Source organism: Chroicocephalus ridibundus, chromosome 7 (genome assembly GCF_963924245.1).
Source record: "Chroicocephalus ridibundus chromosome 7, bChrRid1.1, whole genome shotgun sequence".
Lineage (NCBI taxonomy): Eukaryota > Metazoa > Chordata > Aves > Charadriiformes > Laridae > Chroicocephalus > Chroicocephalus ridibundus.
Genome location: NC_086290.1, coordinates 43,083,618 through 43,106,084, shown reverse-complemented (window position 1 = coordinate 43,106,084; position 22,467 = coordinate 43,083,618). Strand labels below are relative to the sequence as shown.

The 22,467-nt window shown below is 44.8% G+C and overlaps 1 protein-coding gene across 10 annotated transcripts in view; it reads left to right on the top strand.

Moving 5' to 3' along the window:
* AGAP1 (ArfGAP with GTPase domain, ankyrin repeat and PH domain 1) overlaps positions 1–18,810 on the top strand; it is a 380,589-nt gene extending 361,779 nt beyond the window's left edge. For all 10 annotated transcript variants that reach the window (XM_063341692.1, XM_063341691.1, XM_063341694.1 and 7 more), the window contains 2 exons: positions 8,786–9,041; positions 10,057–18,810. In XM_063341692.1, the coding sequence (XP_063197762.1) occupies positions 8,786–9,041; positions 10,057–10,260 (460 nt within the window). In that variant the 3' untranslated portion in view covers positions 10,261–18,810. The remainder of the gene's footprint in view (positions 1–8,785; positions 9,042–10,056) is intronic.
* Positions 18,811–22,467: the final 3,657 nt, after the last annotated feature.

The following is a 22,467-nucleotide window of genomic DNA, read 5'->3' as shown; positions in this document are numbered from 1 at the left end:
AACCAAAATAACAGACTACCTTCATTTCCACAACACGTTTCATTTTTAGCTCCGTTATCAGTTCAAAACTACTTCCATGTTTTGTGTGAAAATTGATTTCAAATGCACTTTTCATATTTTTTCCTTAGAAGGGGGGAAGAAGGTATGTAATGATTTCTTGAGCTATATTTAAAATAACATTGCATTAAGTATAGCCTTCCTATAGGAGAAAATTAGTGTTAACAAATTGCAAGTTAATGGCATCTTCTAAACTGAGTGACTGTATGTCAGACTGTAAACTGAAATTTCCAGTGTTTAGGTACTGGCACGGTGCAATTTGATTTATACACTTAAGGCATCAGGTTAAATACGGTTACACGTGAATAATGAAATGCATTAGGTGCATGTTTGCAGTTACTGTACTCTGCGTGTATATGTATCTGTATTACTGAAAACAAGCAAGAAGCAAATATACTCCTTGGCTTTTAACATTTTCATGCAGCCGTTGTAGAGCAACCTTTGGCTTTTTTTGGGTTATATTTGTAGTATGCCCGAGTGTTGAGGTTGACTACCCAAAAAATGGAAGCCATCCATGGCTGTACGTAGAACCACACCTTGATAACTCACTTATTAGCCTTGTTTTTTGGTAGCCAGCACAGTGATTTAAATTTTCCATGGTTGTGTATATGCTTGTACATCAATATCTAGGTCAAAGGAATGGGATCGTGAACTCAGTAGTTCTTCTGTTGGTCAGCAGAGGGTGGGTGGAAGGGAGCACTCATTCATGGCTGTTGTATTCCAGATTCTCATAAGGTCTCTCCTTGCACATCTTAACAGAAACCCATCTTCCTCCGCTGTTCACAGTGCTTTTTTAATTGTTTTCACCAAGCTAAGTGTTAAAAATCCGTAGAGTTCACCATTGTTGGGGTTTTTTTCCTCCTAAACATTGCTGGCAATGCTGTTTAAAAAAAAATTCCGGGGCTTTTGGGGGGGGAAAGTACAATTTGTGGCATTCTTCAGGCTTTTTGTTAAATCTCTAGGGACTCTTTTCATTTCACATAGTTGCACGGAACAAAAAAAAGCTCGGATTTGTGTTGAGAAAAGACTTAACCAGCTTGCAGGGCTTACAGTTGTCACACTTACGTTCTTTATTCTCAACTTAATAAGCCTTTTCTCAGTATCTGCAGTATTCCCTACCGTTGTACGTCACGTAGCTTTTGCTTAACTTTATACAGCATCAACCTCAGATGTGATAAATTTTATCCAGTATACCTTAAAAATTATTAGATTGAATGCTGTGCAATGAGAACATAAGTTTGCTGCAATTCTATGTGATATATCAGGGCCCACAATTGCAGGATATTTATCTAAAAAAGCCTGAAATCCGTAAACCTTGATGTCTCGGCCAGGCTGGTAGTTAATGTTGTGCAGTAATAAATCCTGCAGGTGTCTTAACACCTAAGGGAGAGCTGCTGGTTACTTTGTGGCATGACTGGAAGGCTAACCTAGATGTGCAGCAATAACAGCTATTTTGGAGCCCTGTGTCAGGGGATGCTGTCAGAAGAGAGGGCAAAGAAAGTGGAGAAGCTCCGCTGAATCCAAATTACGATTATACCGGTAAGTGTCATGCAAGACGTGATTAATTTGAGAAGCACATTCAGCTTTGCACGTATGAGCGATCTCTGTCCGTCATGCTCAGTAGGGCTTTTTTTTTTTTTTTCCTCCTTATACACACAGGTATAAAAGGAAAACTGAAAAATGTAGCAGTAGAGCTAATGGTGGAGAAGATCCTGACCTGTGGGCTTCAGAAAACAGCTCCCTGACGGTGCGAGGGGCTTTGGGCATGCTTCTGATGGGAAACCGACTTTATTCCTGTCTTTTGGGGCCGATATTTTGTCTTGGTTGCTTGAATAGGTCTGGTGGTAGGCGAAGTATCTTGAATTCGGAATATTTCTACAGCACTGGATTGTCTCCCTCTGCCCCTCCTGGCTGATGGACAAAACTTGGCAGGTTTGACAGCGGGTTGAACTCTGTCGTCAGCCAGATAACTTCCCCCGGCAAAGACAGTAATTAAATAATTTCCCAGCTGGGTTACTGCGCTGCTCACCTGGAGAGCCCTGGTGCAGAGGCCAGGACAAGATGCAGGTTGGCTTATCTGCAACTTTCCTATAGGGCTGCCCTTCGTCCGTCAGGGATGTTTAACTTCTAAGAAGTAATAAGCTTAATAGATTGACTTTATTTAATTATTAATGATCCCTTTCTGTCCTTACAGCTCATAAAACACCCTGTAGGTTGGCAAAATACTCATAATATTGATCAGGAGCCAGGGAGATATTTATTTCCTCTTTGCCCCAGCGCACATAAATCTTGGTCCTTTGCCTCCTTTTCCTCGGCAGGCGGGATTTACAGTGGCCTGTTCCTTAAAAGCTTTTCGTAATTAAGGAATAAATGCCCATCGGTCTTTGTTTGCTGTCTGGAGCCCTCTTGTTTGCCGGGGACCTATATATCCCCGGTGGGCTTGTGCGCCTTCCCCCTTAGCAACGCAGCTGGGGAGAGAAGGCATGCATGCTAGGAAGCAGTCAACTGCTAAGCACTTACTTTGCAATAGAGTGGGGTCTTCTCCTGCAGAGAGAGGAAGCCCCTGTGTTTTCTCAGCATATTGTTCCCAGCTCCTCTTCCATGCCTCTCCTCCCAGTTCCTGCTTTGCTTGGGGCAGGAAGACACTTTGGAAATTCCTTGCTGCTAGCCCTTTCTTCTCGCCTTCTCTTCTTCTCCCCCCTTTGCCAGTTGCAATTAAAAACATCGTGAACCTTTCCCAACATTTCAGTCCTGTCTCTCCCCCCACCCTGATGTTTCTCTTTCACCCATCCCAACGTCGCATGGCCGACTCTATCCAAAGCCATGCGGTTTATCGGATAAACGCCGGGTCATCGCAAAGGGGTTTGTTTAAATGGCAAACCCCGGCACAACCAGCTGCCCAGCGCTGGTCATTAGGTGATGCATGCTTCTTGCATGCTGGACCACAAAGCTAATGACACATTCTGGGACTCTCCAGGAGTTTGGGAGGTACGGGGCTTAGATTTATTTAATTTTCTTGGAAGAGACACATTAACCTTGTCAGCTGGCCAACAGGAGAGAAAATTTGGCAGTGCTCTTGCTGAGCTGGCCAGGTTACTACTGCGTTAAATGGTTGTACTTCAGTGAGCAACCAGAAATGGCAACACATGGGCACAGCACGTGCATGGCAACACTAGAGAGACCATTTAGAGGCCTCCACAGTTAGAGAATTATTTTCTTTAGCAAGAGAGAAGAAAAGATAAAAAATTTCAAGAGCTTTTTAGTGTTGTCAGAAGCGTGAAGGTTAAAACTTCAAAATGCCGGTACCAAACCTGCTCGGTATTTCTGATTGCAGGAAATCAGTGCTCTGCCGTGGTAAATACCTGCTGTCCATTATGTTTTTAATGCAACCTTTCAAAATTTCATAGAGCCTTTTAACAAACGGTGAGTCATTTCAGAGAACAAGCAAGTGACACAACATTTTTGTCATCCTTGTTATCACTTTGCTAAGAACAGAGCTGCTCTTGCGCTGGAGCTGTTGAATTTGATGGCAAGTTCTCAGGCTCTCCATCCGCATGCTGTTGCCTCCACAATCAATTCTGAGTTGCCGTGTGAACATGGCTTTTATTTCCACCCTGCATATCCTTTTCGTGTTTGCCTTGCATGCCTCTCTGCCAAGTATATGTGAGAGGCAAAGGAAATTGAAGGCAGGGTGGGCAGGAGCGAGGAGGAGTAGGATGGAGAGTCGAGGAGGGGTAGGGTGGAGAGTCGATACCAGCGGGACGTGGTTCCTGCGTGGATTTGTCCAGTGTAAAACCCCACACGTTTAACCGAGGTGGGAGAGCCACACGATGCACTCTACGGGGCTGAGCTCTGTAGGACATGGGCTCCTAAATGAGCATCTCTGGTGCAAACCCTCAAGTGGAGAACGCAGCGTAGCTCCTGGAGCGAAGCCGTGCTCTAAGCAAATGTGCTTTTTATATTCTGTCATGCTACCTAGTTAGCCCTCCCCCCTTACAGTGCCCGGTATTTATGTTTCCAGATAATAACAATGTGATGTGGCTGGCAGAGTAATTTAAATAATTGGACATTATCTTGAGAAGCAAGCACCTAATTAGATCAAAATAAACTGAGAACTGAAATTTTCATCTGTTTCTAATAACCTTTTACCTATGTAGGGTACCACTGCCATGGCAGAGATTTTGTTATTCACACCAGTGTGTGTGCTTAGCGTTCACTAGTGATGGAGACTCCTGCAAGAGCAAAGAGCTTGGTGGTATTTTTTGGCCAAGGCTTAGTGGCTTATTCCTCTCCTGGTACCACAGGGTATTTTGCCGTCTTACTCCGTTGTATTTGGCTCTTGTATAAGGGCTAAATATATGTGTATGTATTGTTTGTGTGAAGTTTGGATCAGCAGTCTGGCTTTGAATGCACAGCTTCAGAGATAAGAGGCTCAAAGAAAGTCTGATCTTATACCTCTATTTTTTGCTTTCTCTCAATTTTATTTAGGATTATAAAGAAACTCTTAAGTTTCTTTATAATCTATTAGTCCGTTATGCACATGCGTTGAAAAAATAGCAGCTAGCATGGTCACTGAAGAAGAGAGAAGTCATTTTAGTAGATCTGAGGAAGAGGCAGCTCACACATTCTCCAGCATTAGGTATAGAATCATAGAATCGCCGAGGTTGGAAGGGACCTTTCAGATCACCGAGTCCAACCATCAATGTAACTCTGACAAAAACGATCACTAAACCGTATCTCTAAGCGCTATGTCTACCCGGCTTTTAAAAAGACCGTATCCTAACGGGACTGTATGAGCACATGATGATGTAGCCTCTCCTTTAACACTCGCTTTAATCTGATCCTGAGAAAAGGACTCTGCTGGATTTTAAAAGTTCAGTAAAAGAGTCTTGTTTTAGCTTGTCTTGAAAGTCTCTGGTGGTGAGGGGGTCATTTAGAGTGGAAGTTACCAGGATTACAGCTAAGGGAAGCAAACAAGGGAAATATTTACTAGCCGATGTACATTTCCTTTATTTTTAGGGATTGGTTCGGCGTCTTTCTCCTGATTAGTTGCTCTCCCTCACATTTCCTCGTACTCTTATTCAGTTGATTTATTTAAAGGTATGTCAGCGCTGGCTGAAATGAAACACTGTGCCTCCTCTTCCTGCTTATTGCTGACCGCTCCAATAATTCATTTTTTAGCTCATTAGCTAACAGGGGATGTGAACAGTGGTCCTCCAGGGAACGGCAATGAGGTTAAGTGATCTACTGCTGACAACTCTGCTCTTGGACTGGCCTTCCTTGGGGGAAATGAAACCTCAAGCAAGACAAGCTGTGGATCCCAGAAGTGAAATTGGGGCATCAGAGCAACAATTACAGTATTTATGTCTTGTTGTCGGGATTTCTAAGATGAATGTGAGCGGCGGAGCTCACGGGGCTTCCCATTCAAAATGAAGTGGTTTGTGCTGGAGGTGGAGGGAGGATGTCCATGGACGTTGGCTTTCTAGGTACTCGTTCAAAAACAGTCCCTCTACATTGTGGCTCTCTGTGAGACATGAGCGAGCACGCTTTTCCTCCTACTTCCGTGATAAAGTTTTGTTTTCTGCCAGAAAATGCGAATGACGTATCTTTCTTGTGCCCAGTTTGTACAGCTGAATAAGATCTAAATCTCATTTGATAGTCGATGTCAGTGACGTGCTGCCCCCAAATGTCTGAGGCTTTTAAAACACATTTATTTTTGTATAAAGCGTTTGCTCTGTTCCCACCACGACCCTTAATGTGATTCCAAAGGTAGAATTGGGCCTTAATGAATCAAGTCATTTGGTGCCTTGCGTGGTCAAGAAAAATAAGGCGGGCTTTCTGGAAAGGGAAACTGAAGTGAGGTAAAATAACCATGTGCGAAGGTTGGATTTTTAGGTGAACGTAGCCCAGTGGCACAGCCTGCTGCTGGCTGCAGGGCCCTGCTCTGGCCAGCCGTGCCGCTGAGCGTCTCCTGAGGGACACAACATCTTCTTACCTGCTGCCCGGCTCTCCAGCAGATCTCCTCCGGTGAAGGGATGATTCCTGGCCAGAGCATACTGTCAGCATTAATGCCGAGCATTTACGGGTTACCTGATCATACTGCAAGAGAGTGCTTTCAGGAAGGACCTTATGGGGACCCCATGGGAGGGACTCTTTGTCAGGGAGTGTAGCAATAGGACGAGGGGTAACGGTTTCAAACTGAAGGAGGGTAGATTTAGATTAGATCTCAGGAAGAAGTTCTTTGCTGTGAGGGTGGTGAGCCCCTGGCCCAGGTTGCCCAGAGAAGCTGTGGCTGCCCCATCCCTGGAGGGTTTCAAGGCCAGGTTGGACGGGGCTTGGAGCAACCTGGTCTGGTGGGAGGTGTCCCTGCCCAGGGCAGGGGGTGGCACTGGGTGATCTTTAATGTCCCTTCCAACCCGAACCATTCTATGACCATTTGCATCCTCTCCATCACTGATGCAGGTGGCAGTGTGTTCCCCTTCCTGTTAGATTTATTTTTCAAAGGGGTTTTCTGTTCTTTTCTCAGCCCTTTGAGACAGTAGGATAAACCCGAGCAGGACTGGGTCGTTAGTGTCTATCCCGCTCTCTTGCGGCCTTGCCTAGTCTGACCTGCCTTTGTGCTGCTCCCGTGACACATGGGAAATTCGTGCCAATGAATTTGTAAACCGGCAGCCTAAAGCTCTGAAAGCCACCGCCTGAACTTGGCGCTTACCATCTCTGTTTTGCTACATACCATTTTATTATTATTAAGGTTTGAGATTAATTAGGAGTGGAAGGAGACTTGTGTAAACCAGGTGGATTTCTAAACAGAAAGGCACTTCTGCTTAAGTGACGGTGTTTGCAGCAACCACTGCTCTGATGGGAGCCAAAAGTTACTATCGCTCAAAAGATGGTCTGGGGGAGAGGGGAAATTCATTTGCAGACTCTTGACTAGTCTAAAAAAATGTTATTAGTTGTGTGTCTGAGGTGTATTTTGCCTTTAGGACGTATGGGCGTATGAGAAATAAATTCCCTAAGCCCTGATGGGTGCCACTGTTGTAAAACAGCGCAGGTTGAATCACTTCATTTTTCAGTCTGCCACGTTTTAAACACGTACTGGATATATTGGTTATACTCTCAATACCTCTATAAGCATTTGAAAAACATTAAATGTTTGCTAAAATTTCTTGAAGGTACTCTAGATGGATACTGGAGCTAGGAACTGTTGCAGTGTGACAAGAATGCCCATTTTATTGTAAATAATTGCATATGTGTTACTTTATCCTCCTCATGGCACTGGTTTTGGTTTGGGGTTTTTTTACCTTAAAAAAATACAAATGCAAAAACCACGAATTAAAGATGCAGTAGTATCAGAAGTCTTTTTCTTCCTCCTCTCCATCTGGAATACATGAAATGATACTCTGTTTATCAGATCCTGCCATCAAAGGTTAATTTGCATCTCCCCAAATGTGGGGCTTTTTGGTGTGTCTTTTAGCTCGCCAGAGTCATTCAGAGGTTTGATTTAAAGGAAGCGCTCTTTGTGTTAATTTTCTGTTTGCACTTTTTTTCTCTGGGGAGGGGGAAAAAAAAAAAAGGCGAAAAAAAAAAAGCCCTGGTGGACCTGTTTGTAAGGTAGATTGCGGTGGGGCAGAGAAGCGGATGCTTTGGGAAGCCGGGCCTGAAAGCATCCAGGGAGGTCAAAGCAAGGTCACTCCACATGTACCAGGAAATGATGCAAAACTAATCCAGATTTGCTGTTGGAAGGATCTGTTTACATAAGTATTTAAAAACAGATTAGGGCTAACCTGACACTAGATTACTGGGAGTAGTGTAAACAGGGCTGAAAGGCGTAAACAGAGCTTTGCCTTTTGTACTCCAGGGGAGAAGATCTGTCACCAGTAAAGAGTCGCCTGGCTTAGGTGATGTATATGGTTTTCACAGGCTGGACAGATCACCTGAGGTACCTCTAAATGGGACTTTGTCTAGGGCTAGATCTCTTAGATCACATAATTGTATGGTAATTTTTTTAATGGAGAGTTGAGAGACTTGTTTGTAGTCCTTGTTATCCCGTAACCTAATAGCATCCAGGAAGCTTTTGATAGTTCTTTGACGTATCAGGAGGAAATGGCGCTTCAAAGTATTGTTTTGGTGGTTTGTGTTTTGGAAAAACAAACAGAGGAACCGTCCATATGCCTTTCGCATTGGAAGTCTTGCTCCGCTTGCAGAAGGAAAAGGCACCCCTGCAAGCAAGGCTCCCACCTAAAAATGGAAGCCCAGGTGTTTGGTCACTTTTGGTCTTAGATACAGAAATTTGGTGCATTTTCTGTGATGTATTTTGCAGCCCACCTTAACCCTAACGTGGAACCAGGCTGCCTGATTTGTCTTTGGTCTTCACAATGGTGAAGGCTCTTGCACTGACCTCCTGCCAGCCCTCAGGGAAGTCCAGGGGGGTTTAAGACCTCCTGGCTGTTGTGATCTTACGACTCCACGCTCACGGCGTCTGCCGTGGGGGATCTCAGACATTGCAATAATAAGGCTCGGTAACGATGAGACGGGTGACGCAAATATCACTGCAAAGATAAGGTTTGGATGAACTGTTTCTACGGGGTCTTTCTTGCCAAAAATTTGAAGGGAGAATAATTTTCTTTTTGGTTAACCACTGTTTGTTAGCACACCGATAGCCAAAATGCCGCCATTTAGAGGCTGTGAAACCATGTCAGTGTGACATTATCTCCTTTGACTTCTCTAGGGAAGAAAAAGAGCGCTGGATACGTGCGAAATACGAGCAGAAGCTCTTCCTTGCCCCGCTGCAGTGCCTGGAGCTTTCTCTGGGCCAGCATCTACTGAGGGCTACAGCTGAGGAGGACTTGCGGACAGTCATCCTGCTCCTTGCCCACGGGACCCGGGAAGAGGTGAACGAGACCTGCGGAGACGGTGATGGGCGTACTGCCCTCCACTTGGCATGCAGGAAAGGAAATGTGGTATTAGTGCAGCTCTTGATTTGGGTAAGTACTTGGTGCCCAGGCAAGGGGGCTGAGTGGGTTGGCTTTCGCTTGGTTGTGTCCTTCAGCAGGATGTCCCAAACCTCCTACTTGCGAGTTCCACAAAGCCTTTGCTGGTGTCCCAAGTCTAGGTGTTCCTCATTGCATGCTCTCAAAAGAGCAATGTGATAAAAAAGTGTATTTCTGCCTGTCTGCTCCTACTCGATGGAAAGTAAAGGAGAGCGTAGAAATGAGGAAGGAGAGGTTTCCCTAGCACCTGTTTGAAACACCGACATGGCAAATTCTGTTCCACACATGAGCCTCTCCCTGTAGAAACATTTACATATGTCATAGAATCATAGAATCTTCATGGTTGGAAAGGACCATTTTGATCATCGAGTCCAACCATACACACACCAAAAAAAAAAAAAAACCACAAACAACCAACCTACGATCTCTGCCACTAGAGCATGCCCTGAAGTGCCAAATCTAGACGTTTCTTAAATACCTCTAGGGATGGTGACTCAGCCACCTCCCTGGGCAGGCTGTTCCAGTGCCTGACCACTCTTTCAGTAAAGTCATTCTTCCTGATATCTAATCTAAACCTCCCCTGCCCCAACTTCAGACCATTTCCTCTGGTCCTGTCATTATTCACCTGGGAGAAGAGGCCAACACCCACCTCTCTACACCCTCCTTTCAGGAATTTGTAGAGGACAATGAAGTCTCCCCTCAGCCTCCTCTTCTCCAAGCTAAACATGCCCAGCTCCCTCAGCCTCTCCTCATGTGACCTGGTCTCCAGACCCCTCACGAGCCTGGTAGCTCTCCTCTGGACATGCTCCAGCACTTCAATGTCCCTCTTGTACAGAGGAGCCCATGTGACTCGGTACTGCTCATGTTGTCAGGCTGGTGTCCTGCCTGCTCTCTTCTCCCTCTCCCCATCTTCAGTCACATTCAAACCAGTCTGTCCCCAGTCTGCTCCCTCCAGTTTAATGCTCTGTTGGCACCGCAGCTTCCAACAACACATCTCTTCTTTCCATAGTATGGCGTCGACGTGATGGCACGTGATGCCCATGGAAACACAGCATTGGCCTACGCCCGGCAGGCCTCCAGCCAGGAGTGCATTGACGTTCTCCTCCAGTATGGCTGCCCCGATGAGCGCTTCGTCCTCATGGCCACTCCAAACTTGTCCAGGAAGAACAATAACCGGAACAACAGCAGCGGAAGGATGCCCACCATCATCTGAGGAGCTCACTCATGTATTCGCTGACCTGAATTACATCCGCAGCCTCATATTCCTCCATCCCCATCACAGTTCTGCTCTGTGAGTCTGGTAACTCTCCTTTTCCCTTTTCCCTTTGGTACATCCCTGTCCCATCCGGAAACGGCACAAGGGGATGAGAAGGAGCAAAAGGGGCTGCAGGGAAAGCAGTTGTTTGAGTGACAGCTCTCGAGTGATGGAAACAAGCGGGCGAGAGAGCGTGGGTTGAGCAGGACACGCCGCGCGTGGCACCAGGACCATGGGAGAGCGGTCGTCCCCGGCGGGGGGGACGCAGGCTCCCCGAGTGCAGAGGGAAGGGGCGGAGGGAGAGGCGAGCGAGAGAAGAAGGAAGGAGAGATGGTGACTTTCCGTAACTGACAGTTAAGCACATCAGTACATTTCACCTCTACCAAACGCGACGCCTGGATTTCATTCTCTTCTCTGAAGAGCTTGACGGCATAAATCAGAAGCAAGCACAGAGTTTGTCAGGTTTGAAGCTCCTATGATGGTATGTGTCAAATCAGTTGTAGCTAATCTGTCCGGGGAGAATACTGGCTTCATTACACTTGTATAGTTGAGTTCTTCCAGCATTACCGCTGTTTAATAGAACATGATTAGTCATCACGGAGAAAAAAGCATATTAGCTGAGGAGGTAGTTACATGGCACGCTTCGGTGATTGCTTGGATGTGATTGCAATATTCTTAGAAGCATCATATTATCTCAGACATGTTCTTTCAACCCCTTGGAGCCCTCCTTTCTAAATTCACTGTCATAATTTAGTATCTGTTTAATTTTTCAGTCCAAAGAGAGGAAATGAGTTGCTGAGTGTTATTTGACTGCAGTCTCCTTGGTGTAAAAACAAAATGGAAAAAATAAATAAGAGTAACTATGAAACACAAAAAGGAATAATGAATACCGCTAAGGAAAAACATTTCAAGTAGGTTTAGTGAAATTAATAAATGCATTAAAGGCTAATATTTTTTTCAGCCAGCAGAAATAGATTCTGTCATTTTGCCAAGGTAAATGTGTTGAGTTTTTGGTCACTCCTGTGATGCATTGCCTAACTTATACAGATTTTTGTATTGTGTCTCTAGATTATATGTATGTAAAATCTATTTGAATAAAAAAAAACGTAAATATGCATCGATATTATTTTTTTTTTGTACAGAAAATGACATCTCTGTTAATTTATAAACTATAACGGATGTGAACTAAATAATGTGCAACTAGTTAGGATCTGTGGGTTACAGATCATTGTATGCTGAAAATATTCCCAGCAGTGAACTCTTGTTTCCATCACAAGCCTTTGAGGAACATATCAGAAGGAGATTGTGGCACGTTTGGCATGGAAAAAAAAAAAATGTACAAGACCTTTTAGAAAGGCAAAAGAGGCTGTTTCTCAGCGCTGTAAATATATTTTACTCCAGAAGACACAAAGCTTTCACAAGCCAAGACAAAAAGCCCTAGCCTGGCTGGGGGAAGATCAGATTTGATTAAGTTCAGAATTGATAGCCTTCACCGTGGCGGGCAGGACATGGCTGCGCTTGACTCCCAACTTGGCTGCTTTCGGGAAGAAAAATGGCTTGTGAAAGTAGCCTGGACAGTTCATTTGAATTCCAAGTTTTAATACTCGATTTGATTATTTTGGTATTACCGGGCAGATCCCAGCTTCTCCTGTTTTCAAGGCGATAGGATTCTGGCGCAGGGACGCAGGCTTGTACGGTTTTTGGCAGGCGGAAAAGTGATTTTTTTTTTTTTTTTTTTTTTTTTTAAGTGGCATATGGCAATGTGAAGCGGGGGAAGGGTATATCACGGAGCAAGTTGAAAACTCAACTGAATTCAATGGCAAAGGAGCAATTATGTGAAGGCAGTGAGGTGCACACAGCATAGTAATTTGCAAATCTACCTGCTCATACGTATTTCCCAAGCCTTCGGTGGTGCTCTTCCTTGGGGCTCTGGATTTCATTTGGCACACAAATGGCAGGAGCGTAGCCATTGCTAAAGAAAACTCTATGTGGACAAAACGTGAAGGAAAAAGAACAGAATCTGATTATCTTAAGGAAAAAAAAAATCGGAAAATTATGGTTTTGATGTAAAATCATCAAATTGTGGAAGGAAAGTGAGCCTCAAGGTGGAAGCGCGAGAATATTGACCAGCTTTTCCTATTCGGAGGTGTTCTTGTTTTGTACTTTGTTACTGTATAGACCTTTGACTATGTGGGGGGGAGGGAATCTTTCTTCAACCAGCCTAAGCTGGCTGCGTCAGAGTAAGGCTACAGCTGATTCTCTTCGTACTGGGATAATTTTAAATTTTATTTTATTTTTTTATTTTTTTAAGTCGAGGAAGGGTGTCTGTTTAGAATTGCTATTTCTCCATCATTCCCGTGCAGCTTCCTGATCTTTGGTACTGACGGGTGGTCCTTCCGCAACGGGACAACCCGTCTCACGTGCAGCTGAAGGGGATGCTGTGAAGCCCACTCTGTCTTGGTGCTTACAAGCTTTGCACCCCTACCCGGGGCGGGCGGGGGGAGCGGGACACAGCAGGGATTCAGGAATCGCGGCTCGTGGTCCCGGAGGTGCTATAGCTGCCTGCTGTTCCCCTGGGAGCGTCAAGGGCATTTTTATCCGAAAACTAAGTCCACTGTTTCAAATATGTGGTAGGCACGTTTGCCACCGTTAAGTTCTCAATGTGTATTCCATTTACGAGCTTTTTTTTTTTTTTCTTCCTAATTGAAAATATTTTCTGTACATAATTGAATGCCCTCTTTGGGCCACCTTCCTCTTATAAAGCTGAGAGTGATGTTTGAGAAACAAGGGCAACCAGGCTGTCGTGCAGATTTCGGGTAGAAGAAATATACACTCCTTTCATAAAAAATTTTCTGAAGGTGAACATTGAAAAAAACTACAGAATGTTTTTAGGGGAGGAAACTCCACTGTATTATAGGAAAAATTATATATCCGGGTTTGCCAACTAATAACCTCATACTTTAATTAGGCTGTAACACAATTGCTTTTAACCTAAACGTAGTGCTTTTTTCCCTTGGAGACGTAAGCATTGGCGGTACCTATGTTGAAGTGGCATAGACTATGTGATGAATTCCCCCAAGTGTTTGGGAGTCTGCGGGGAGGATACCAGGTTGTGCACACAGTTGCGATCCCTTTGAAAGAGAGGAGGTCACCTGGCGCCGTCTCTCCAAGTCAGGAGAGACCTTCTCTGGCACTACAGCTGGTGATGCTCCAGCCGCAGGAGAACAGACCCCGAGGGTCCTAGCCTCTTGGGGTGCAGAATTACAGCATACCTTTTTACGTGGGTTTGGTAGGATGGCTGTGAGAAGTTGCGTGGCACCTCCTGAGCACGGAAGTGGGGCTAGCATAGACTCCATCCCCCTTCTGGCATGGTGAGGCAGAGCCGGGGAAGCCCCTTCCCACCACGGCTGAGAGTGAGGATGGAGGATGTTCTTTAATGGCTAGAGCCCAGCAGGGCTTGGCGTTGTGAGCCGAGGTTTACGGGCTCTGCGTGCTTTTCAGGGGATGTGTTTGCACTTTGCAAAGGATGTTCTTGAAGCCGTCCAGGTGCAGGAACAGGCAATATATACTGACACTTGGAAAACCTGCAGGAATCGTTCCCCTTGCTTTCGCTCTGTTAACCCATCTGTTTTCTGTTCTTCATCTCGCGTTTAGCCCCTCTCGTTGCTTTTATGGAACCCACTTGCCAGGCTGTTTATGCCCTTTGAGCATGTTATGAGCAAATTAAAAACAAATTGAGATCCAGTCAATAAGAAATCCCAGCAGAAACATGTTAGCTAAAGCTGTTTTCTCCAAAAATGGAGTCTGCGGCTGTGATTTTCTTTGTCCCTCATTTAACCCTTTTCATCACACCAGATAGTTTTAAATCCCCCTACTGTTGCACTTTATCCATGATAACTAAAACACTAGAAGCAAGTCGGCCTTTGCTATTAACATCAGCACTTCCTTCTATTTATTTTAAGCTAACTGCTGTTGTTGAATGGTGGGGACGAGTCGGATGCGTCAGACCTGGGATCTGACCCTTGATATTCCAGGAGTTGAGGGGGGTTTACTTCTCCTCGCTGTTCATGAAGAAAGAAGATCTAAGCTTGGGAAAATTCAGGGTCCTGACAGTGCAGAGATTTGGCCAAGGGCTCTCATTACCAGATTTCCAATTTCATTGCTAAAAGGGGGCAGAAGAAAAGCTGGTTTTGGAGAATCTTGATATATTCTGGGCTAGGTGCTGCTCAGAAAGCTGGGTGAGCTCCAGGAAAGTAGAGAGGATTTTTTAAGCATTTGGGCATAGTCTATAATAACTGTGTAAACATTAATATTGTTTAATTTGCCGTCTTTTCCCCGTTTCCTTAAATTATGTGTGTTAGGCAAAAAAAGCTATAGCTGCACTTGGAGATTTCCCCTGGCCAGAGGAAGCTGAGTAACGTAGGGAGAGGAGTAGAGGTGGGAATACAGATACGGGATTAGAAATGATCTCTGGCACTGTAATGTAGTATAATTAGATTGTTGGGGTTTGGATAGCTTCATCTTTTATATTTGTATGGAGATCGGGAAAAATGAAGTAATTTGTAGTTTCTAGTGTAAAGTAGTAATAGTGGAGACAAGCACAGATTTCACAAGGGGGTCCCGAAGGGGCCTTTTCCAAACGTCTCGGGGAGCCGCGTTTGCACCTTAACAGGGAACAAATGGTCACGGTGGCTGGAGGGACTCAAGGTAAAGGAGGACAGCGTTGGGGACCAAACGTTGGGGCAGTTTGGCTGGATAGGAGACAACTTGCTCATTCCCATCTGATCATCCGGCATCTACGTTTCCCCCTCCAGTGGCTGCTACAGGGATGCGTACATGGGATCTCTGGCTATTAGTCTTGGATCCTCAGTTCACCATCTCCTTCCATTCTTGGTGATTTGTGGGTAAAATTTATTGCATAGAAAACCAGTTTTGGATGTTCTTGTGTTTGCTGCCTAGCAAAAAAACCAAACAAAACAAAACAAAAAAAAAACCCACCTCCACGTTAAAGTTCTTTTCAAGGTAGAAAAACACTAAACTACCCCCAATTAAAAAGGTTCTGCAATGAGTTTTGGCGTCTTAAATTCTAAGCGGCAGAAAGAAGGTTGGTTTGAATGGTTTTATTAGAGAATAATCTCCTGTTTGAAAAAATATAGAGGTTAATAGAGGAAAATATCCAAAGCTGTAGGTAGGTAGATTTGTTGTGTTATGACATTCTAGGTTTGGTTTTGTTGTTTAGCATGGGCCAGTTTTTAAAGTAAATATCGGGTGGTCTTATCTCCTGAGAGTTTACCATGAGTTGACTGAATCTGTCTCACGTTTTAAAGGGAGGTTTGAAGGGGTTTGGCCAAGATTTTCAGGAGCTATGAATAGTTCATGTTTTGAGAGGAGGTTTGCATGTTTCTGAACATAAAAGGTTGGTTTGCTTTTTTAATTTTTTTAGAGACATCTTAAGCCCCAAATCACTAGGCATATGCTTCTGGTCCTCTTGGCCCCCGTGTTTCATTTTAGGTGGCAGCAATACGTGGGTGAATTAACTCCCATCTTTTACAAAATCGTTCCCTGAATGTTTGGGGGGGAACTTTTGCTTGTGGGCAGATGAAATAAAAATGTCTTTGTGCATTTCAGCAATTTTAGCCTCTTCATCTCTGTATGTCCACCTATCTCCCAAATCCCTGTGGCATACTCAAGCGGTAGCGGTTGGTTCTGTTGACGGGCAGAGCTTCAGCTTTCTCTTGACCATGAACTTTCTGGATGTGTGTTTAGCTTCCAGTACTAAGGATTGACAATTTTGCAGTGCTTCAGAGCTAGTAATTTTTACCTGTGTGTTATGTACAAAATGTGAAGGGAGGGGAGGGGGGGGGGCGGGGGGTGGGGGGAAGCTTACAGAGGTCTAATGGCATGCATTTGGGATGACCATGTTGCTTGCTGGCAGTGAATGCACCATCAGCTCTTTTGTGTATGCCCTGTTTTCCAGAACCGAATGGTGGGGTTTTTTTGTTTCTGAGAACTGAAGTAGCCGAAAACACTTTCCTGGTCCCCTTGAATGACAAGGTACAGGGAGTAAAACCCTTCACAGCAGTCAGCTTGCTCTAGGGTCTGGTCTGTGCTGAAGGCAAGCCCCGAGCTCATGCAGGACCAAGGAAGGGTTTTGGTGCTGAAGGTGGGTTGTTATTTGGCAACTAGTTCCCAGGTCCGGGGGTTGAGTTGGGTTGAATTGGTGCGTGAAGTGCAGTCAAGGTGGTTTGAGTCCAAAGGTAAAGGCGGTGTATCACATGGAGGTCACTACACGCGCTTTGCATTTGGTGTGCATATGTGTGCTTATATATGCATATATGCTCTACATACAATTGTATGTAATTGTGGGAATGTACGCGCGCACGTTTACGCATTAATCAAAATCAATAGCTAGAGCCAGATGTTCGGTTAGATGTTTCTAAATGGGCGAGTTTCCCACTTGAGTGAGACCAGACATTTCCAAGAGTGCGGGAGACAGGCTCAGGATGGGGCTCAAGGATGGAGAGATGCGGGAATACAATGTACAGGCTTACGGCGGCTCAGGGGAGCCGTCCCAGCTCTTAACTTCAGAAAACCTTTAACTTCTCCACTGGGACTGAAGTAGCCTCTTGCTTGAGAGAAGAAATCCAGCCCTGGGGGTGTTATCATGGGAAACGCTGGGGAAGGAGGTGCTGAAGGTGGAAAGGACAGAGGACTTGCTGCTCAGAGGCCCTTTTTTTAATATAATTGTGCTTGAAACTCAGCTCACTGGCTGAATTTAAATGTGGGACCAATGGGCTGCCCTCCTGTAGCTGATTCAGTGACGCTTTGGCTCCTGATGCTGTTCGCGGGGCCGCTGGGGATGACAGTGGTGAGATGTTTCTGAAGAGTGTTCTCAAGGTGGGTCCCTTCCCGAGAGCAGCTCCTCGTCCCTCCCTCCACGTGTTCTTGGCCATTAAACTCTGGCCCCAAGATATTGCCGTGAGGGAGCCCCAAACCTCAGCTAAGGCTTTGTGTGTACCGAGTAGTCCAGGAAGATGTGACGAAGAGGTGTTTCTACCCTTCCTTTCGGTTTATAGTCCTACCAGGGGAAATCAGCAGGGAGAGGGCAAGCCTGGCAGGGCGAGAGGGATGTTTGCTGGAGCTGAGCTAGGCAAGGTATGGTCGGAAACATGGTTGGGTGCACGCAGATGGTGGGAGGATCTCCAGTTTCCCCTTCTTGCGCCTGTGACAAAGTAATTTCTTTGGAATGCTGTTGAAAACCCCTCCAAGCGTTTTTTCTGATGTATCCAAGGAGCATTGAATCTACAGAGCTCGTTTTGGCGATTGCGGGGGGGAAAATAGGATGTACCGTCCTCAGAAAGCACGGCCCTGTGCTCCATGGAAATGCCAAGTTTCCAGGGGACCGCACGCATTCGGTCCAGCTCTCTTTTGCTATTTTAATGTCAAGAGCATCTTCCACTTGTAGATGGCTTACATAGGTGGGTGCACAAACTGAAGGGGAATTTGGGAGAGGAGTGGCTTTTAAAACACCAGGGACTTGTTTTGTGTCACGAATCGCCTTTGGACTCTGGTTTGGGATGGCAGGGGCCTGGGTCTGCAGCTCCTGCTGCCTTAAACCTCTCGACTTCAGCGGGGTTTGAGCATAGACCAAACGCTTTGCCAAGTGCGAGGCAAAACAGCTTTCGGGCGGCAGAGTTGGGCGCGGGTGGGCTGTATCCTGACCCCTCTCAGGTCCGAGTTTGGCCCCTGGTTTCAGCAAGGTTGTGATTTGAGGTTCAATCTAGCCGGCCCCTCTATTTTGGGAAGCGTCGTCTGTGTCATCACTGTGGAAGCAGATGGGTACGCTCTTTCTTTCTCTTATTCCTTAATACCCTGTGACCGCCTGCAAAGGCTAGATTTTACGTTTGGCCGCGTTTAAGCCCTCAAAGCCTTTCAGGTTTTCTGCTTCGTGATGTTTGTCTTTCTGGTCGGGATGGGGAGAAAGGGAGCCCAGGTGAGTAGGGACACCTGAGACCTGTGTTTGGGGTAGAGGCAGAAGATACCTAGCACATGGCAGGCTTTATAGCAAGTTTGGCGGGGGGGAGGGGGGGAGGGCTGTCTGTTTCTGTAAATAGTAATGTATAAATGATGACAAGACAGTGTGGAAATTATTAAAAAAGAAAACGTCTTTTTGTTGTTGTTTTTATATTACCTCATTCAGCGAGTTGGTTTTACAATGATTCAATGATGCTTTATTTATGTTGTTTGTACTGTAATTAAACCGATTGACAAACATTTCACTTTGCTTGTTGTTTCATATGATTTTGGTTTGATTAAGTATGCCAGTTTGTATTATGTTTCCCTTTCCTCTCTCTCCGCGTTGAGATTTTTTTTTGTGTGTCAGCTGTACAGTATTCTGAATAATTAAAAAAAAAAAAAAGGAAAAAAAAGTTGTAAAGTACTGCAGAGAGAGGCTGCTATATTGTATAGGTCTCTTTCTAATAAAGACAAGAAAACTTGTTTGTCGCAGCTTGCTTCTTTGCTTGGGTCTTCGTTGCCGTGTTCTTGAGATACACCTGCCCTGGCCCCGCTTTCTTCTCGTGTTAATGATGAGATACTGTCACTCTTTGCCAGTAATAAAGATGAAGTATTATCCGAGACCTGGGATGTCAGAAGAGCCAGTAATGGTGCAAATTGATAAATTAAAAAGCAATAAGTCAACCGGACCGTAATGGTGTATATCTAAGAGTTCTGAAAGTGATTATGAACTGAATGACAGATCTCCCAGCAAAAATATGCGAGCTTTCATTAAAAACAGTTATTCTCCCCGAGGAAGAGAGAGTAGTAAATGTTGCACCTCGGCTTTAAGAGTCTCTGGAGGAGATCCAAGGAATTAGGCCAGTAACGGTTACATCTGTATCCGCTAAATTGGTTGAAATGATCATTTAAAATAAGAATAATAAAACATGTTTAAGGTCATGATATGGTGTGGTATTGAACGAAAGTCGTGGCTCTTTATTAGGTGTCTCTGAACAAGTTGTTTAAAGCATTGAACAACGGGCAACTGATTGACATTTATTTATGGTTTGAAAGGTCTTGGCCCGAGCATGTCACGAGAAGAAATCAGGAATCTAAGTAGGGCCAAGGAGTAGACGAAATATTGCCCTGGTGCGGAAAGTGGAGAGATGGGATGGAGGGGGAAGCAAGAGGTGATGGGGGTTCACCTGAGCAGCCTGGTAATTAGCCACATGGCAAAGGGGTCCCTGCCAGCGTGTCTCCAGGGCCTGGCGATACGGTTAGTCATAGTGATGGCTACGGAAAAACTACGTAAGGGGTGGGTACATAGAGAATAGCGGATAAAATTCAGTGAACATGCATTAAGGGGGAAAAGAAGGGAGATGACTTAAATGACGTGCCATGGGATGAAGAAAGAAATCGTAGATTTTAAGATCTGTAAGAGCACCGTGGAGCGAGACAGCCAATGCTGCGGTTTGGCCAGCGATGCTTGTCCCACCACGTAAAAGACGTGGAGAAATTAGGGATATTCAGAAATGAGTAGAGCTATGAAGAGGTGAAAAAAATGGGGAATTTCTCTTGAAAAGAGGCGCAAAGAGGGGGGTATGACAGCCATAGGTAAGCAGTGGAGAAGCAGCAGATTGGGGGTGTCTCTTTTCCTGGATGTGCTCCCAACGTGGTGCATGGGCTGGTACCAAAGGGCAGCACGGTCAAAACCGATACCATGACGGATGGGCTCTCTGACGCATCGCTGGACCGGAGACCTTGCTTGCAGCGGGATTTTGCTCAAGAGAAGACCTGGCCAAGATTAAAAGGTGAGCTTGCATCTTCACAGACTGAGCTGGGCTGCCCAGAGTGTGGAATTGGGTTTGGGTTTGATTTTTTTTGTTTTATCTTTTGTGTCTGCTTGTGCCTTGGCCTAAATTTGTTCATTCCTCAGGTTATCACCCATCCCATCAGGTCTTCCAGCTGCAGGGAGCTGTTGGTTCTGTCCTGTCTGATAGGGATTTGTTTGGGGCTTGGGGGAGGTTTTCCGTTTCCTTTTCTGCTCTTTGGTTCTCCAAGTGTTCCAGGGAGGCTGTAGCAGCACTGTGGGGGATGAAAAACTACAGGACGGTTAGTCGATTTTATTTTTTTTTCTTTTTTGGGGGTCTGCATCACTGTTTTGTCATGCAGCAGTTGTACGCCTGCCTTCTTGCAAGGTTTTCCCACCCCTGTTTAACCCCATCATGCGTCCAACCAGCGCCAAAGCAGGAGGTGGGTGCTTTGTGTTCCCCCCTTCTGCATTTGAAATGTGAACTTTCAAATGGGGGGAGAACTTGTTTTGGATTCCCTCTGGGTGTAAAGCTATAGTAGTGTTTTTGGTTTTGGTTTTTTTTTTTTTTTAGGAATCATCCATCTCTTCCCCTCTTTTGCCTTCCTAAAGGGGCATGGGGTATGATTTTGTGATGGGCATGGCTGGCCGCTCTCTTTCTCTTTGACAACCCTCTGAAGATCTCTGGCTTCTCCTGGAAGAACCTGGTGCCAGGGACGGGGGAGCAGCTTTAAGGATATCTTTCATTCCCACATTTCTCACCTACCCCAAGCCCACCCCTGTGTACCCCTGAAATGCTCTCAGCTGGCGGCATGTGCGGTTGCCAGGGAAGAAAAGAAAATACCCTACTGCAAAGCACCAGGGGTCAGAAAGAGATTCTGAAGGAAAACTATTGATTCCCATAATAAGAGTAGGGAAAAGTGCCCTTTTTTTCCTTTTTTTTTTCCTTTTTTTTTCCTTTTTTTTTCCGTTTTTTTTTTCCTTTTTTTTTCCTTTTTTTCCTTTTTTCTTTTTTTTTCCTTTTTTTTCCTTTTTTTTCCTTTTTTTCCTTTTTTCCTTTTTTCCTTTTTTTCCTTTTTTTTCTTTTTTCCTTTTTTTCCTTTTTTTCCTTTTTTCCTTTTTTCCTTTTTTCCTTTTTTCCTTTTTTCCTTTTTTCCTTTTTTCCTTTTTTCCTTTTTTCCTTATTTTCCTTTTTTTCCTTTTTTCCTTTTTTCCTTTTTTTCCTTTTTTCCTTTTTCCTTTTTTCCTTTTTTCTTTTTTCCTTTTTTCCTTTTCCTTTTTTTCCTTTTTTCCTTTTTTCCTTTTTTTCCTTTTTTCCTTTTTTTCCTTTTTTCCTTTTTTCCTTTTTTCTTTTTTTCCTTTTTTCCTTTTTTCCTTTTTTCCTTTTTTCTTTTTTCCTTTTTTCCTTTTTTCCTTTTTTCTTTTTTCCTTTTTTCCTTTTTTCCTTTTTTCTTTTTTCCCCTTTTTCCCCCTTTTTTCTTTTTTTCCCTTTTTCCCTTTTTCCTTTTTGCCTTTTTTCCTTTTTTTCCTTTTTTCTTTTTTTTCACTTTTTTTTTTTTTTTAAGAAAAAAGAAATTACTGTAAACACTGGACTGTTGCCGTGCCATAAGGCCTCACTGTGTGTTGCCACCCTTGCCTACAAAGGTTTTGCTTTGATGGATGCTGGGAGCACCAGCTCAAGAAACCTGCTCCAGAGCCCAGCAGACGCTTGCTTCATAGGCACGTCATGCTTTTAGCCCTCATTCAGAATATCCCCTTGGTAGTTTTGCTGTTTCTTACTTATTCTTGAACACAAATACAAACTGGTATGACGGGAGTGTTGGGGTGAGACAGCTGAGGACAGCACACACAGCAGTCACGTGCAATGCCATGGTAGGGTGGGCCTGACCCTCCCTGGTAAACAGCTCATCCAAATTCAGCTGTTTTTGTGAACGAAAACATTTTATGTTTCATGAATATCAGGTAAGAGTAGCCTTAAAGAGGCGGGTCAAAGATTCACCCACACCAACAACTTTTTTCCACCTGTGGCCAAAAGCCAATGCTGAAGGAGAGTGTCAAATCAGATTATATGGGGCTTCTGCTATGTATTTCCCCAACCTCTAACTGTTTAAAATCCCAGGGACTTCCAAGCCACCTGCTTTCAGCGAGGTTAGTAATCCTCAGTGGATTTCTCTTCCATCAATTTGGCTGATCCCCTGAATGTCTTGAAAGCTCTGAGCATCTACACCATCCTGCGTTAAGCAGTTCCTCAGCTGAGCCGCAGTGGTGGTGAAGAACCACCACCATCTTCCTCCTCCCTCCCTTTGCAGGACCTAAGGGAGGAAGGGTGGCAGTGGGACCCCCTGGTTTGGAGTGAC